The 18,864-nt window shown below is 42.6% G+C and overlaps 1 protein-coding gene across 1 annotated transcript in view; it reads right to left on the reverse strand.

The window, feature by feature from the left end:
- CDH13 (cadherin 13) overlaps positions 1–18,864 on the reverse strand; it is a 1,172,869-nt gene that overhangs the window by 12,133 nt on the left and 1,141,872 nt on the right. The window contains exons 12-13 of the mRNA XM_084812404.1: positions 10,366–10,596; positions 6,830–7,045 (exon numbers count right to left, since the gene is read on the reverse strand). Of these exons, the coding sequence (XP_084668530.1) occupies positions 6,830–7,045; positions 10,366–10,596 (447 nt within the window). The remainder of the gene's footprint in view (positions 1–6,829; positions 7,046–10,365; positions 10,597–18,864) is intronic.

Below are 18,864 nucleotides of genomic sequence, written 5' to 3' on the forward strand. Positions count from 1 at the left end.
TAAATGCCTCCAGATCCCCACAGGTGCTCCCATTTATGCAGGCAACTGCTGTTCATGTTGGCTGCCCTGTTCACTTCAACAGAAACATCATCCATGCTCAAACCACTCTGCACTGAGAAATATGGAGATACAGCACCGGAATTCCTTATCTTCGTAATGTTTCCATGATGAGCAAATGGCTGGGGGAGCACCTCCCAGTTCCCTTGGCATGAGATCAGCTGCCATGTGTCCATTGGGATTATTTGATGAGCACTGCTTGGCATATTCATCCGTGTCCTTGCCAAGCTTGATCTCAGCCAGTTGTTTAAGTGTTTACTCTGATTATACTCCATAAAACTAAATATTGACATTGGTTTTTACAAGTCTTCTGGAGCCACAATATAATAGCTTTGCTTCAGGCTTGAAGGCATAAAAATATATATCTACAGGCTGCATTCCACCACCACCATCGCTCATAACGAAGAACCTTGCAACTATTTTTACTCCGTGCACCCAGAACAAAGTCATTGTGTCGTTTTAAACAAAACACAGACAAGGAGAAAGTAGCTCAGTCTGTTTCTTGTCGTAAGAACATAAGAACTTAAGAAGAGCCCTGCTGCATCAGACCAAGGGTCCATCTAGTCCAGCATTATGTTCACACAGTGGACCACCAGCTGTCGACCAGGAACCCACAAGCAGGACATGAATGCAACAGCACCCTCCCACTCATGTTCCCCAGCAACTGGTGTACATAGGCTCACTGCCTCTGGTACTGGAGGTAACACATAGCCATCAAGGCTAGTAGCCATTGAGGGCCTTTTCCTCCAGGATTTTGTCCGACCCCCTTTTTTAAAGCCATCCAAATGGGTGGCCATCACTAAATCCTGTGGCAGTGAATTCCAAAGTTTAACTATGTGCTGTGTGAAGAAGTCCTTCCTTTTATCTGTCCTGAATCTCCCACCAATCAGCTTCATGGGATGACCCCATTGGGTTCTAGCATTTTGAGAGAGGGAGAAAAATGTCTCCCTATCCACATTCTCCACACCATGCATAATTTTGCAGAACTCCATCATGTCTCCCCTTACTCTCCTTTTGTCCATAGAGCTTGGAAGAGTTCCATCAATTTCAAGGGTTTGTTGTTGTTTTTTCCTCACCATCCCCTCCTCAAAATGGCAGCATGGATACATGTTCAGCAGACATTCTGAGGGCAGAATTATAATCCTCAAGAGAATGGATGTTGAAACTCTTTCAGCCTGAGGGCTGATTTTCATTTTCTAGAAGCTGTCAGGGGTTTCATACCAGGAGTAGGTGGTACCAAAGGTAAATGTGGTGGAGCTAAAGGCAAAAGGGATGAAGCCAAAGGGGCAGGGCCAAAAAAACCAAATCACCAGCATATATTTTTGCTTAAAATTCAAATCTCTAGGCATGTGCTAACTAGGGATGTACAGTTTCCCCACCATCTGTTCCAGTGGGGAATCCACCCAGGGGGGGGAAAGGCAAGCCATTCCACCCCCATGGAATCCTCCAGAGCAGCTCCGCTCCATGAGGATTCTGTGGAGCCGCCTGGCTTGAGGGCTGCTTACCTGGTCCTGGACCCATTTGCCTCTGCACCAATCACCATGTTGCTTTAAAAAATGGTGATCGGCAGGATGTGCCCATAGACTTGTAAGAAAAATAAAGCCGTGAATCTTGCGTATAAGTCTGTGGACACATAGACTTATACACAAGATTCACGGCTCTATTTTGCGTATAAGTCTATGGGCACATCCTGCCAATTGCCTTTTATTTTTTTTTAATGGAGATCAGCGTGGAGGTGAACAGGTCTGGTTAAGCAAGCAACCGAGAGCCATTCTGCACAGAATCCTCCTGGAGTGGAAGTAAGTGGGCCCGTCTGGATGTCGGATGCCAAAGAATCTGGCCTCATTTGAATCTGTGGCGGATTTCTCTAACATCCCTAATGCTAACCCACCCCACCCTGGTTCTCCAGGCACCACTGAAGCACCCCCCATTGCCCCTCAAGCTGTGCTTGAGTTCCCACGGGCTCAGCAAGTTACTCGCACTCACCCCGGGCCTGTCTGGTGAATGCCCACCATTTTGCTGCCTTTTTTAATGAAAAAAGGAGCTTAAAAGTGTGCATATTTAAATATGCCCCTTTAAGCTTTCCCAGCCCCAAACTGTGCATGTTTAAATATGCACATTTTTAAGCTCCCTTTTTCATGAAAAAAAGGTCACAAAATGGTGGGTGCTCGCCTGACAGGTTGGGGTGAGTCCGGGAGGGCGCGTGTGGGGCCGACTGAGGGCAGGGGCTTGGCAGGTGCAGTCTGGGGGTTGCAGGCGGTGCGGCAGCGACAGACTCCAAGATCCAGTTGGGCATCCGCAACATCCCTGCTAACTTCTACTGAGAAGCTTAGGACAGGTGTTTCAAACTTTTAGAATGGGAAAAGATGGTGAAAGTGGAAAGGAGCATCGACCTCTGGGGAATCATGGAGGGCCAGATTTTGCCCATGGGTCTGAGGTTCAACATCCCTGCTATAGACACATTGGGCAGCACAGCACAGCAGATGAATAATGTGCATTGATAATGCCCAGAGGTGCTGTTCAGCTCTCCATAAAAATCTATATCCATCTACCCATAAATCACAGCGCACATTTTGATCAGGGTTTTCTTTTTCTTCTTTTTCTTCACATAGTTGATGTAGCTGGAATTCCCTCACTCTCCTGCTACAGGCAGTAGCTACATATGCTCTGCTGCAGTCTTTTGCCACTCTGCAGTTTGTCAGAGCAGTTAAACTCATTCAAAAATAAAATAAAATAAAATCCAACCACATATCATTTTGGCAACTTCCTGAACAGGCACATATTCCAAGCTTAGATAATAATTGCCTCATTTAAATGATAATGCCAAGATGTTTTGTTCTGGCAAGAGATTTGTGGAAGGGCTGTAGCCCGTAGTCATACTGAATAGTTCACTCATCTATCCTCCACTCCAGATTGTCAAAGGTATGCACACTTGCACAAAATTTGGCATGGGAAGCAAAACCCTCCTTTGACAGAGGGAGTTCCCTCCCAGGCAGAAGTGCCTCATAAAGCGTAAGTACCAAGAATGAAGCAAGAAAAGTAAGGGCATTTTTGTTGTTGTTGTTATTGTTGCAAAAATTTAAGCTCATAACATTGCGACAAACAATGGGGATATTTCATCTGTTCAAAGCCCATTAGGGGTCTCATAGGTTGTTTTACTTGTTTGTTTAATGGCACCATAATCTTTGACTATTCTGATAAATATTTGGACTGTGGAAGATATTAGGCTGAAGTTAATAGCAGCTATAAAATGAACACCTCAGTGTGTGCGGAATAGAAAACTCCAGATGTGAATCAGGCAACATTTGGCAGTGTAGCAAAACCCAGTGCTAAATTGCTTAGCCAGCTCTGTTAGCCCACCTCGCTGTCACTTTTTACAGAGGCTTAAGTAATTACACCTGCAGTACGGCTGCAGAACCCACAACCATCTTTATAGCTATTATTGTTTCAAGTTGCGCAATGTACCTAGAGAACTGAGATAGCTCAGGTCGAATGTAGGGCTAGCTTTTCTACTGAAAAGCTTGCAATGATTTGTTCCAGTAATAAGATAGTCAACTCTATTAATTCTCTATTAGCTGACATTAACTGAAAACTGGTTAATCTCTGCAGATTTCTCCTAGGCTTTTCACTGAAGTAATGTTGATTAGTGTAAATACAATTACTGACTCCAGGATCCACTTTCTAATGCTTGCGGACATCTGTGTAATAGGAAAGAAAGGACATGCTGCTGACCTCTGTGATGTCTGGTGGGGAGATCTGGTATAAATGCTTTAGACTGAGACTATTATTTTGCTACATGCCCTCTCTGGATGAGACTTTAGCATTATGACTGCAATCTTCATTTTCTTGCTTTTGGATCTAGAGCTGAGTTGGTAACTGAACTCCCAGATCGACAGCTGTCATCTATCAGAGGTAGATATGGGGGAGAAATAAATTCTGTTTGCATTTTAATTTGCAAGCTTACCTAAGTCTGCACTTTCAAAACACTATGTGAACTGAAACTGTTATCCTTCAAAATTCGCATTTCTCTGAATTTTGCAATTGAGTTCTCCCATCAAATCAATGTGTACAAAAATGTGTCTATCAGGGGAAAACAATGTTAAAAATGCATTCTATTAGGAAAATTGTGAAGGACCGTGTACAAATGTGCATGTATTAGGACAAGGGTGGGCAACTTGTGGCCCTCCAAATTGTTTGGATGGCAACTCCATCAGTCCTCACCAGCATAGCTAGTGGTGAGGGATGATAGGAGTTGTGGTCCAACTACATCTAGAGGGCCACAAGTTGCCCACCCTTGTAATAGGGGGAAAAAATTACAAAAGTGCTTATGAATTTCAATATAAGCATTAAAAAAATGACAAACTTGATTGGAAAATCGAGAAACTGGAAGAGACCAACACTGACTGTTTCATACTTTCCTAATCAAACATAATTAGGGATGTCCATCACTGGGAAATCTGGTTCTTTTTTGTCTTGATAGAGTTGCATGGTGCGTAGGACTTGCTGTGTGTCTGCAAGCCAAGCTGTGGGCTGCTCCCCAAACTCCAGGAAGATTTTTTGCACATTTTTGGGGATGGCTCTGCTATTTGGGCAATATTTTTGAGCAAGTTGCACAAATGTGGCCGTAATTTTCATAATTTTCTCAAATTTGTCCATCATTTGCACAAGTTGCTAAGAAATTTGAGCAAATTGCATAACTTCCCCAACCCCCAAATGCACAGAATTACCTTAAAATTGACTACGCTAAAGCCTTTGATTGTGTGGATCACAACAAACTGTGGCAAATTCTTAAAGTGATGGGAGTACCAGACCACCTTACCTGTCTCCTGAGAAACCTGTACGAGGGTCAAGAAGCAACAGTAAGAACCAGACATGGAAAAACCGATTGGTTCATTGGGAAAGGAGTACGACAAGGCTGCATATTGTCACCCTGCTTATTTAACTTATATGCAGAGTACATCATGAGAAATGCCGGGTTGGATGAATCACAGGTCGGAATTAAGATTGCTGGGAGAATTATCAACAACCTCCGATATGCAGACGATACCACCCTAATGGCAGAAAGCGAAGAGGATCTCAAGAGCCTCTTGTTGAGGGTGAAAGAGGAGAGTGCAAAAGCTGGTTTGAAACTCAACATTAAAAAAACTAAGATCATGGCATCTGGCCCCATCACTTCCTGGCATATAGAAAGGGAAGAAATGGAAGCAGTGACAGATTTTACTTTCTTGGGTTCCAAGATCACCGCAGACGGTGACTGTAGCCATGAAATTAAAAGACGCTTGCTCCTTGGGAGGAAAGCTATGGCAAACCTAGACAGCATAGTAAGAAGCAGAGACATCACCTTGCCGACAAAGGTCCGTCTAATCAAAGATATGGTTTTCCCAGTAGTAATGCATGGCTGTGAGAGCTGGACTATAAGGAAGGCTGAGCGCCGAAGAATTGATGCTTTCGAACTGTGGTGCTGGAGAAGACTCTTACGAGTGCCCTGGACTGCAAGGAGGTCAAATCAGTCCATCCTAAAGGAAATCAACCCTGAGTGCTCATTGGAAGGACAGATAATGAAGCTGAAGCTCCAATATTTTGGCCACCTAATGCAAAGAGAAAACTCCCTGGAAAAGACCCTGATGCTGGGAAAGACTGAAGGCAAAAGGAGAAGGGGACGGCAGAGGATGAGATGGCTAGATAGCATCACGGATGCAATGAATATGAACTTGAGCACGCTCCGGGAGAGAGCGCAGGACAGGAAGGCCTGGCGTGCTATGGTCCATGGGGTCACGAAGAGTCGGACATGACTGAACGACTGAACAACAACAACAACCTTAAAATCCACAAACTTGCCCTACCTGCTGCAGATTGAGTTGGGTGCTGCAGTGGGAACCAAACTGAAGTTCAAGGGGCTGAGCCTAGGAAAACCCATCAAACTTTGTCCACCCCAAACAGATTTCTCTGACATCCCTAAGCCTCAGCACCCTTGGGTAGCTACTGAGGATCCAGCACCCCAGCAATGTTCTTCAGCACCCATGCCTGTTCTTGGGGGCGGCAGGCACATCTATGAGCTGCTAGTTCAAATTCCCCATGATGAGGGGGTGACACTATGTCACTTCAGGGCATTCTGGGAAATTTAAAATGGCAGCCCATGGCTGTCTGCCCATGGCTGGGGGAGGCACTGATATAGGAGAGCCCCATAAGCGCACTTTGCCGGGTCTGTGTGTGTCCAGGGATGTTGGGACTGTGTAAAATCTGCTCCGTCTGTGTTTCATGGATTGTCAGGTGCCTTTTGTTCTGTTGTCCGCCCACAGATGGATGCAAATTTTTTCCCCCCGTCATGCGGAAAAATATGTAAATAGTTATGCACGTATTTACGTAAGTATTTACATAATTTACCTTAGTACATAACATTTAACATATTGTCCCCCATTCCATTCAACATTTCCTCAGCAGAAACTTACGTATTTTCCTACAAATTTATATATGCAAATTTTGGGAAAGTAAAAAAATCATCTGAGAGGCCATGGACTCCATGCAGCCTACGGGGTCACTCCGCAGTGGATTCCTCAGGTTGGATTCTTAGAAATCCGAGCTCATTTTAGTCCGTCTCGAATTTCTCCAGGATCCCTAGTGTGTCCAACCTTGAGCCATCCTCAAGCATTGTGTATAAACTTTCCCTCCATCCTACGTCCCACTTCAGACACTTGGACAAGATAATCAAGAGCACCTGGCTCAGAGAGAACTCTTAATGTTATTATTCCCTGTTTTCAGAAAATCCACTTACAGTATAAACTGAAGAGCGAAATGAAGATTAGGACCATGCTGATGTGAAGGGTGGAAGATGTACTACAGTCGACTTTGTTTTTCGTGCAGGAGCACACATGGATTATCAGTTCCGTATTGTTAGTTAGAGGAGGTTTCCCAGAATCTGTCACCAAAATGGGGATGTTGTAATTGGCCTTCTTCAAGTTTTGAGGCAGGCTGATCTCGGCGTGAGTATCTGCAAGGAATAAGAAAAACACCATTAGGATAGTGTGTGTGTGTGTGTTTAAGCAACAGTTAAAACAACAACAATACCTATATGTGTTCTAAAATGCAACAGTAGAAACCAAATTGGACAACATGGAAGTACAGTAGCTAAACAATTGAGCTGTGAATCAGGAAGCCCCCAGTTTGAATCTGGCCTCTGGCGTGAGCTCACTAGGGTGCCTTAGGTAAGTGACACCCTATTGGCCTCAGTCCCCCCCATCTGCAATATGGGGGGATAATAACGCTGACTTACCTTGTAGGATTGTTGGAAGGGTTACAACTAGATAAAACTTGCACGTTTGAAAGCACTAAATGCAACAATGGAGTTATCCTCTGCATATATTTTGAGAGGCAGTTGGGTAGGAAAATATGAATTTCTGGTCTATGTCACTTGGATGTGATTCATACCCATAATGCTATTCTATTACATTTCTGCAATAATGTGTGCAGGGTTTTGGTTTTTTTTAAGAGAAAAAGAATGCCTCCCCAAATTTTATTTAGGTGCATATTTTCTCTCAAAATATGTACCTAAATGTGTATTTTCTTTGAAAATACTGATTTAAATGGAGATGATTCCAAGAAACAGCTGGGTTTTTATGCATTCAAAAATGGGGGATCAACCATTATTTGTTGTTTGTTTATCCCAGAAGCCTTTGGGAGAGTCTTAAATGGAGCCTGAAACCATCTCAGCACCTGGTAGAGCCTAATTGGGATGTCTGCAGCATCTTCCCACTTTCCATCTTTAATTAGTGACCAAATGCAGATGCTATGGCTTCAACATCAACCAATTCTTTCTCTCCCCCTCTTGGGGGGGGGTTGTTTACTATCTAGACTGAAGAAGGGTTCTGGAGAACTCAAAATCTTGTGCACTATTTTGTGACCTTGAGTTGGCTTTTGCCTAATATAGGGTCTTTGCCTAATATAAATGTTGATTTTTTTCTTTTTCTCATGCCCAGCATGGCTACCTTTGCTTTATTGTTGTTGTTATTAATGTTATTCTTAGTATTATTATTATTATTATTATTATTATTATTATGCATATTTTATCTCAAAGTACATAATTTTATCCATAGTTTGATACATTTAGACTTCTAAGAATCACACTACAACATTTGGAGAAGTTCATAATCCAAAAGAAAGCTGAGTTCCTGACACGCACATTGGTCCAAGTGGTGGGGAGGAGGAGATTTCATACTGGAATTCACAAAGATCAAATTTCTCAAGCATTTGTCTATGTATCTATCTGTATTCTATATCACTTTCTATCTATCTCTATTATTACAAACAGGTTTCAAAAATCAGTGTGTAACAAAGGTTATCCTTGAACTAGTTCTGAAACTTAATCAAGGCCAGAACATCTGTATTTGCAATCAAAATTGAGCAGGCAGAAAAGCCTGTACTGAGTATAGTGTCCAACAGTAGGAAATATATGCAAAAAAACACTTGTCCACACCTGTAATTTCTTGTGAATAGAAACCAGCAGGTGTATTATCTATCCCATTGTCTGGAATCACTGCAACACACTGAGCTGGCTCTGTCTCCCAGGGCATGCATTTTCCATGGAAAAAGTTGCAAAATTCCCACTCACTTCAGCATAATGGGAATTGATACCCTGCAGAAGCCAGGCAAAACATAGCGTGCCTGTTAAATAAATGGCACTTCACAGGTGTTCCTTACTAGAAATCTCTCAGCTTCTTGACTTCTTTGGGCCCTTGGAGTTTTGGATAGGTTTATGTTTGAGTGAATATTGAGGTATATGAGGGAGACTTCGGCCAGGATTTGAGTGTCATGACTGCAGGCTGTACTTTCAGAAACAGCATCTAAATTTTTGTTAGGGCTCGCTTGGCTCTTTCCTGTGACCCAAATTTAGCTGGGCTGGCTTCATCAACACACTAGTCTATTTTAGAATTTAACTAAGATGATTTGTTCCTTTCCACAAAAAGCTGTGCACTTAAATGAAACACAAACAAAGCCTGCATACCTTCAATAAAGTTTTGCTGTTGTTTCTCTCTCTCTCTCTCTCTCTCTCTCTCTCTCTCTCTCTCTGTGTGTGTGTGTGTGTGTGTGTGTAGGAGGTTGGTTTGGAAGCAAAAATAAAATCCCAGAAAGAAACACACATATATGTATATATGTAAATGCTTTGAAACGAAGTTTGCTTAGCCGATGTATGGAATAGTATGGTTATTCTTTTTAAGACTGAACAAAGCCCTCTGGAATGTTTGTCCCAATTTGACAGTCCTCTTCTGCATCCAGTGCAGGCATTACTTGTGAACAACAGTTCTTCCACATCTACTGCAACCCATATAATTGGCTGCAATCTGTGAATAACATGACAAAATCCATTAACTTTGCCATTGCCCATGAGGACTGGAGATGATGAGTCCAATACTTCCAGAGAAGACCACATTGAGAAAGGCTGCCATAAACAGACAGATGCATTTAAGCACATGTAAGATGTTGCACTTGCAGAAACAGGCATGGTGGTGATAAGGTTTGAACTCATGTAGAGTAGTGGCCTTTCTCTGTCAATTCTGGAATGAAAAGAAAGTACTGTGATTTGTACTTTTCATGTTAACAATGAAACATATATGAGGAAGGCTTCTGACATTCCAGAGCTACCAATATTAATTCCCTTATGGCTAAGATCAAGCTTACATAGAGTGAGCTGGAGAATTTTGTTTGGTCCACATTTTTAAGTGAACTGACCTAATTTGCACCTCCCAGATGAACATGTGGATCAGAAAAGTTATTCTTCAGATTCCACAGTTTTCCAGATTTTTTTGATTCACTTATTGGCTTAAATATTGAATATAAATATGTGTATATTATGGAAAGTCACATAAGAAATGCATATATTATGGAAATCTGTGTGCAAAATGTGTATGTTAGAGGAAATTGTGTATGAAAATCAAGGCAATTTTTAAAGAAGAAACAATTCACAGAATGATGCAGAAATTGAAGGGAACAGACTTATAAATGCATGCATGTGAAACAGACATGGCCCAGATTTAGACATCCCTAGCTGGCTCCCCTTCAAATAGGACACTGATGGCTATTGCTTCCCCCCTCCCACTGGTGTTCAGGTGTTCCTGCATACAAACTCATAAGTGGTGCATTCTCAGGTCTAATGGAAGTCTTCTCCAAAGTAGTCTTGGAACATCAGTTCTGTGGCAAAACTGAAGCATGATCAGCTTATTAATCACAGTTGAGGACACATAAAAAGGGAGAGGAGAAGACCTAAGAAAATGAATGTGGAAGGTTAAAAAGTGTTACTGTTCCTAATGGACTTACTGTTGATTCTGGTGATTTTCCATGCTTTATCTTGACCAGACTGTTTGCTCAGCTCAAATCTGAATGGTTCTGTATTAGGGTGAACATCCTTATCTAAGGCTCCAAAGACCACCTTTACATCTTTTGCATCTTCACACACATCTGACTCCCTTTGATAAAGAGAGGGGGCATTGTCGTTAACATCCTCCAGAGTAATCTGCAATGTCCCTGTACCCGTTGCAGGAGGGCTGCCTATAGAAAAAGTAAAAGACATTCATGATATGGCTGTTTATACACGATGTATAGCCTCCATTGTGCATGAACAAGGCACTCATACACCAAGATTAGTGTATCAAAAATAATACATCCATTTTTAATATTTCATGAACAGATGAAAAGTTGGGGATATTATTTGAAGCCCAGTAACCCCTATATGGGTCCTATGTTCAACAGCATTGGTGGCAACTGAAATAAAAATGGATCCATCAGTGAAGAAGTAAATGAAACAGAAATGGAAAATATGTTTTATGGGTCAGAATCAGAGGTCTAATAGCGCAATCCTATGCATGTTTATTCGGAAGTCCCACTGAAGTCAGTTGGGCTTATTCCAGCTGATGATGGGCTAGCCTCACTTGGAGGTTCCAGTGACTGGGCTTGTAACATATGAATTCAGGACACATAAAGCAAGATGCACCTGTGATTAAGCTTTGTTCTATAATGATTCAGAGTGGAATTAACCAACTGGGTTGTCCCATTTATTTCATTTACTCTACTAAGTGAGCTGAAGTTTTGCAATGAACATAATGTGACAGATGTTGGTCAATTACATTATGTTCCCTTCACTTCAATGAAGCGATCACATCAACAATTGGATCTCTAATGTGGTTGCTTATCATGTACCATTGCCTCTTATCACACTACCAGATTGTTAACACTGGGAATAGTTATCTGCAATCTTCAATGCCCATCACAAATTGACTTCTACAGATGTGCAAAGGGCAGGGACTGAATCAACACCAGATTATGACCCACACTTAGTGCAAATTCCCTGGTCATGGGAACAATGGGATTCATGCTCCCCAATTAGCAATGCGAGCACAGCTGGGAAGCAGCCAATCTCTTATGTGTTGGCTGTCAATTAAACCGCATGACTCCATTTAAGTCTGTGGCAAGACTGCTTCTCCATGGTTTTGTTTAGAGAGGTAGGTAGGAAGAGCAGTGGAACAGAATAGTGCAAGCTTCTTATCTTAAAATGTGAAAGGGGAATACACAGTTTATCCAACTGACAGCCAATGTACTTTATACCTATGCTAGAAGTAGGGATGTATGGACTATGTAAAATCCACTCCATCTGTGTTTCGCAGATTGTCAGGCACCTCCATTTTCCTTACAGAAGCATGTTTTTCTCAAGCAGTGTCCATGCTCCTTTCTAAATAAAGTGCTTTCATTTTCATTACCAAAACAAAAGACTAGAGTCACAGGGAGAAATATGCCATTTTGGTTGACACAGAGGGACCATTCACCTTTTATCCTCAAAGAGGACCTCAGGTCTCACTAGCTCAAGCTGTTGTTTTTAAAAACAACAACAACAACAACAACAACGTATGTCCTTTCCATAAATTACTTGTGTTTGTAATAATTCCACCATTTCAAGAAAAAGAAGTAACCTGTATTCAGCCTTTCATATCCAGGGCTCTCTCATAATTATGAATACACAGTATTCCAAGTGTAGTCATACCACAGATAAGGGCATTATGATATTGGAAGTTTTATTTTTGATCCCATTTCTAATTATGCCCAGCATGGAATCTGACAAAGTGGTCAACACTGAGTTGACATTTTCACTGAGCTCCCAACACAACCTCAAGATTTCTTTCTTGGTCAGTCATGTTCAGCTAAGATCCCATCAGCGCATACGTGAAGTTAGGATTTTTTTGCCCCATGTGCATCTCTTTCCATTTGCTGACATTGAACCACATTTGCCATTCTAATGTCAATTATCCTAGATTGCAGAGATCCTTTCAGAGCCCTTTTTGCAGAGAGCCTTTCAGAGCTACGGCGGCCGCCATTTGCGTTCCCTATTTTTAGCCGTTTTAGCCTATGTAAATATTTACGTAAGCTATTATGGCAAAAAAAAAAATGAATGCAAATAGCGCCCACTACGCTATTTGCATTCCCCTTTTTTTCGCTGTAATAGCCTACATAAATATTATCGTAGGCTAAAACGGCTAAAAATAGGGAACGCAAATGGCGCCCGCCGTAGCCGCCGCCATTTGCGTACGCTGTTTTGTTTTGTTTTTTGCTTGCCGTGATAGGCTATGTAAATACTTACGTAGCCTATCACAGCAGCTTCGCTGGACGCAAATGGTGGTCGCTACGGCGGCCGCCATTTGCATCCGCAGCAGCCTGTCCACGGCCGGAACCCCGGCTGTGGACAGCCCTGGCCGGCGGCTCTGCGGAGCCACTGCAGAGTGTAGCCAGCCCGGGGAGGATTCTGGAGGGAAGGACGGAGCACCTCCCCCCTACCGTGAATCCAAGCTGTGAAAAGGTAAGTGACTTTCGTACATCCCTAGCTCACCACATGTCTTTGAACATTATGTCTGTGTTGGAGAGAGGCTGCCTATACATTTGATGGCAGATTTCTTTTTTAGTATAACCTACTGGTCAATTTAAACCATTTTTCAAGTCAGCATCACAAGCTCTGGAATGTGAAAGCTGTGTTTGCAAAATGTGCTTGCATTTGGGGGCACGAACGGGGCAAACTCTGGTCACAAATAGACCATATTGGAATTCTCACACATCCCTGCCTTTGGACTGCCTTTTTGAGTTGAAAACTCAACTATCACGGAACTAGGGATGGCAGAGAATTCCGCCACAGATCTCAGTGAGGCTGAATGCCAGTGCATTCTGCCCCCCAAAATCTGTGGCAAAACGGCCTGCCCCCCTGCCCCCCGGTTCCCCCCCGGGACGAGACTTACCTGGCGCGGATCTTCCGGGTGGCGACGGCTGCAGCGGCTGGTCTTCCAACCGGCTGCTGCCGCTACCGTTTCCAGTCTTGGTGAAAAAAAAAAAAAAAAAGATGTGATAGGCTATGTAAAGATTTATGTAGCCTATCATGGCTGGGTGGGTTTAAAAAAATAAAAAAGATGTGATAGGCTACGTAAAGATTTACGTAGATAAAGATTTATGTAGCCTATCATGGCTGGGTGGGTTTAAAAACAAAACAAAACACATGTACGCAAATGGCAGCGGCTATGGCCGCTGCCATTTGCGTTCCTTCTTTTTGGCCATCTTAATCTACGTAAATATTTATGTAGACTATGACGGCGAAAATCTAGGGGAACGCAAGTAGCGTAGCGGGCGCTATTTGCATCCCCTTTTGATTTGCTGTTTTAGCCTACGTAAAGATTTACGTAGGCTAAAACGGTGAATCAAAAAGGGACCCAAATAGTGCCCGCTACGTTATTTGACTTCCCCTTGATTTTTGCCATCATAGTCTACGTAAATATTTACGTAGATTAAGATGGCGAAAAACAAGGAACACAAATGGCGGCGGCCATAGCCGCCGCCATTTGTGTATACGGGTTTTTGTTTTTGTTTTACTTAGAGCCCTCCGCAGCCTGAAATCCGGCTGCGGACGGCTCTGGCCTGGCTGGGCCTGGCTGGCTGCTCTGCGGAGCTGCCGTGGAGCACAGCCAGCCTTTCGAGGATTCCGGGGGGAGGAACAGAGCGCCTCCCCCCCAGTGAGGATTCCGGGGGGAGGGACAGAACGCCTCCCCCCATAAACATAATCCGTGAACAGGTAAGTCACTTTCGTACATCCCTACATGGAGCAGATTTGGACTTGCTGATGTTCTCCACAAAGGCCACCAGTCTCGGAAGTCCCCATAACTTTGCTGGGGAACTTTGTACCTTTATGCCATGGCTCCTGACAGAATGGGAGGAAAGGAAAACTAACACACATTCTCTTCATATCTGAGAAAACACCATAATTAAATATCAGTTGATAGAATGACAAATTATCCTAATGGTGACACCCCATCTGTTACAGATAAATAAAATGCGTAACAAAGGCAGAATGGTCATGAGTCCAGAGTCAGTCTCTCTCTCTCAGTCTCATCACAAGGGGTAAGGGTTGAATTCCTTTTAAAGAAAAAGAAATTATTTTTCACTCATTGCAGGACTAATTGAATTTTCAAAAAGGCTTATATACATTTCTTTTTGTTCTTGATATATTATTAAGCCAAGTCAGAGAGGAGAATGGATGAAAAGACATTTGAATATTTGAAATAATATCATAAAAGTCAGTCTTTCATGTGCTTAATTAAAACACTATCTTTAATTCAGAATATATTACTTCCACACTGGGATGATACTGTTTTGCACTCTGTCCTTGTTATCTTATATTAACAATATGTCTTTCACCCCTCTTTTTAAAGAAATTAAGAACCCATTGGCATTGCAAATATCAATATGGCCTTATTTTGCCTACTACAGATACCATTTTCATTTAATCTTGTTTACATGTCATTCTTGTCCTCATGTTTTAGGGATCTCTCAGCTCATACGTATGACACAAGGAGCAGAAAATTGTCCATTCTGGTGATGTATCATCTATGTGTATTATTTATACGTGTGTATTATTTATAACCAATTACACAAAATACACCCGAATTTCAAGAGAAAAACAAGCAAATGTCAAGGTCATAAACTGAAAGTGGTTAACAACTTTGCTGTAAGAAATACATCAAAAGAGAAGCCAGAGATAAATGGATCCAGTCAAGGCTGAATTAACCACCAGGCTAAATAGACTATAGTCATATTATTCATTCTGTCTCAGTATACAAAAAATGGATAGGGTAAATGGCAACTACTTAAATAGCTTTTAAAAAAGATTGGTTAAATACATAGAGGACAGGTTAATCACGTCAACAAGGGAAAGGGAATAAGTATAATATCTTCTTGAAGAAGACAGGTCTGTCACTATGGGGTATATGAGAATTTTGGTTTTGCCTGCAAAACATGCAAGCTTGCCCTGTTTGAAGCTCCGAATGTGAAGGCGAATGTAAGCACATGTCCACCAAAAATATTCATAAATTGCCAAACATGTGCTTTCATTTGATTTGCACAATTTTCCTAATTTGCACAAATTTCCCCCATTGACTGAATCACTCCACTTTACTCTATGGAGGAAAGTTGCGCAAATTAGGAAAGTTGCACAGATTAGGGAAAATTTGCACAAATATTCCATTCAATTTGTGCAATTTTCCCATTCATACAGAGTGAGCAGCGATCTGAAATACGAATGGGAGTTGGGCATGAGACAAGCTGCAAGATGATGTTCGGAGAATCCTAGTGTTTGCAAACATCACTCGTTCACCCATCCCTAGCTGCCACCCAATTGAGGAAGCCTTAATCAATTGGTTATGGAGAATCTCAGCCATGATGGCTTTATTCACATGTGCAGCTAGGTTTCTGATCAGCATTACCCTGGCATTTGGCATCTGGGGGAGTTTGTATGAGAGAATTCATCTGAGGGGGTCACCAGGGAAGAGTAACAACAGAAGACTGTCTGAGGACCTAACAGCCTGAGCAAAAAAGCAGGTAGCCTGGGAAGCCAGGGTGGAAGCAAGCAAGAGAAACTCAGAAGTAGGCCTGCAAGTACAGAGAGGAAGACTCCAGAAGAAACTTCCAAGAAGAGCTGAGGCCTAGGTGACAGTTGGTGGAGCTCTGAAGATAGAGAAAGATGCTGGACCAGATTGAAGTCTGCAAGGGAAGTCTGGTAAACTGCATGCAAGGTTCAAGGTGGTAGTCAAATCTTACCAGAAGAAAGACTAGATCTCACACCCTCTGGTAGTCAAATCTTACCAGAAGAAAGACTAGATCTCACACCCTCATTGCCAGGCCTGAGTGTTAACTGAGGTGGAGCTCGATAGGACAATTGGCTTTAGGTATACTTAGGGTTAGGAACTGTAGCTTCTATAACCTGATTGGGGGTAACAGTAACAACAGAGAAGCCTTGTTTTGAAGTAATAGTAGCCATAAGTTAATAGGCTTTCTTATTCTATTTCTTTTTAATAAAATATGTTGTATCTTCACTCACTATACCTGAACCTCTGTTCTGATTGTTTCATGCCTAATGACCAACTACCTTAGGTTAAAAGGGTATGTTAAATAAAGGGGTGTAGATTTATGGTGGCAGCAGAAGTGAATGGTGGAGTGTCTTCCACATTGTGGTGGCAGTAGCAGTGGGATTGCCAAGTGGTCCCACAACATCTGACAGTGACAGGTTCCTCAGCCCTTGTGTAGACAATACTGAACTACATGGACCAGTAGTCTATTGAGTGCTACTCCAGAACTTGACACCTGCCCTGATTGGTTTTTATTACATACCCATATCTTCCCCCTCTGACCCAGAGTTGCTGCCTTTGAACACAACTTCTACCTCTATTAGATTACACACGCCTTCTCTTGAACCACATGGGACAAACTCACCCTCACACCTACTCCCTGGAGCCCAGACTTTGCTGAGATCTCACAAGGAGAACATTGGTGGAGGTGGGGGGAAGGGAATTGAAAGATTTGGCCCATTACACCAAGTTTTCTGAGCTGTCAAGTCTCCCCGCCCCAAAAAAGTGTATGTATGGGGAGCTGCCAGGGATATCAGGGTAGTGGTGGAGGTGCACTGCAACCCCCCTTTGAAGTGGACCAGCTGGATGATGGCTGGAGCTAAGATGAAATTGGGCCAGCCTATCAGAGTGGAGTAGGGGTAGGGTTGCTACTTCAAAGTTTCACTAGGGATGTGCAAATCAGCAAACCTCGAGCTCACCAAAGTTCTCTGAATTCCATCTCAAAGCTCATTCCAACTCGAGCCTTTATCAGATGGTGAGCTTTGCTTTTTTCTTTCTGCATGGAAATTTGTGTGTACTTTCATGTATATATTCTTTCCAAATGTATGCATCAATTGTGCACATTTGAAATGGATGCATTTTTCTCTCATTCATTAAAGTGTGTTTCTCCACCTTTTTCAAAAATATCAATTTTTTCATACACATTTTTCAAATGTATGCATGCTGTTGAACACATTTTTGGGGGTCCACAAATCAAATTGAAAGCTTCAAAATGTATGGAGTTTGAACACAGATTGCATCCAAGTCCATGAACTGGGTAAATCTTGATCAAATATGAAATAAAATGCAGGATGCAGACAAGCTGGAGAGGGTTCAGAGGAGGGCAACAAAGATGATCAGGGGACTGGAAACAAAGCCCTATGAAGAGAGACTGAAAGAACTGGGCATCTTTAGCCTTGAGAAAAGAAGACTGAGGGGAGATATGATAGCATTCTTCAAGTACTTGAAAGGTTGTAACAGAGAGGAAGGCCAGGATCTCTTCTCGATCATCCCAGAGTGCAGGACACGGCATAATGGGTTCAAGTTACAGGAAGCCAGATTCCGGCTGAACATCAGGAAAAACTTGATAATGGAACCCATTATCTAGGGAGGTGGTGGGCTGTCCCACACTGGAGGCATTCAAGATGAGGCTGGACAGCCACCTGTCAGGGATACTCTGACTTGGATTCCTGCACTGAGCAGGGGGTTGGACTCGATGGCCTTGTAGGCCCCTTCCAATTCCCTGATGCACAATTTAGGAAGATCTATTTTGCACACACGTGGGTTGTGTGTGTGTGTGTTTTAAGAAGTTACTGAAAACGTAAACACTTTAGAAAAAGATCTATGCTTTGTATTCCAACCCAGCTCACGTATACAGCTCCTCTGCTGGAGACAATGGGATTTATTCTGAATTCACCGCTATGTATCTAAGAGCACAATCTGGATCTGCATTGACTTTGGTGACCTTGAGCTTTGACTTGGATTTTTGTCCCCCCAGTTCTCTCCCTTTGCCTTTTAAGGAGGTGATGGCCACACTGTGCGCTCTGTAGATTGCTTTTATGTGCTCTAATATATAGAACTGTATACATAGGTGCAGTTAATGGCTGTGAAAGAAAGGAGAAAGGAGAATTGAAAGAGTGAAAAATCCAAAGACAGTTCTGAGCCTGACAAGGAGCTGCCCAACCTAAACCTTGGATGTACCAAAGAGAAAGACATTTCTCTCAAAAAGAAAAGAAAAGAAGCAGCAGCTTTGATTAAACACACACACACACACACACACACACACACACACACACCATGCTGTAAGAGTGTATGGTCCATGGTTGGTGATGGGGAGAATCTAAAAACATGTATGAAAAGAATAACAAGATGAAACAGCAGGGAAGGAATTGAGTAGTTTATGGATTATTGTAGCTTGTCTTTGTGCAGAAACCCATCCAGATCAGCCTAAAAATGTTCAGTGCTGTCTCCGGGTTTTTAATGGCCCTTGGGCAAGGCACCTTCAATGCGCCCCCCTCCCTCAGTGAGCTTTCTTCTCACCACCATTGTTACCAGCTGTTCTTACTCCTCCTCTTTCTCATCCTTGCTACCATTTGCTTGCTTGCCACATTGACTAAAGTGTGGAAATGTA

Source organism: Heloderma suspectum, chromosome 8 (genome assembly GCF_057233095.1).
Source record: "Heloderma suspectum isolate Gila_16-S chromosome 8, 16-S_ref, whole genome shotgun sequence".
Classification (NCBI taxonomy): Eukaryota; Metazoa; Chordata; class Lepidosauria; order Squamata; family Helodermatidae; genus Heloderma; species Heloderma suspectum.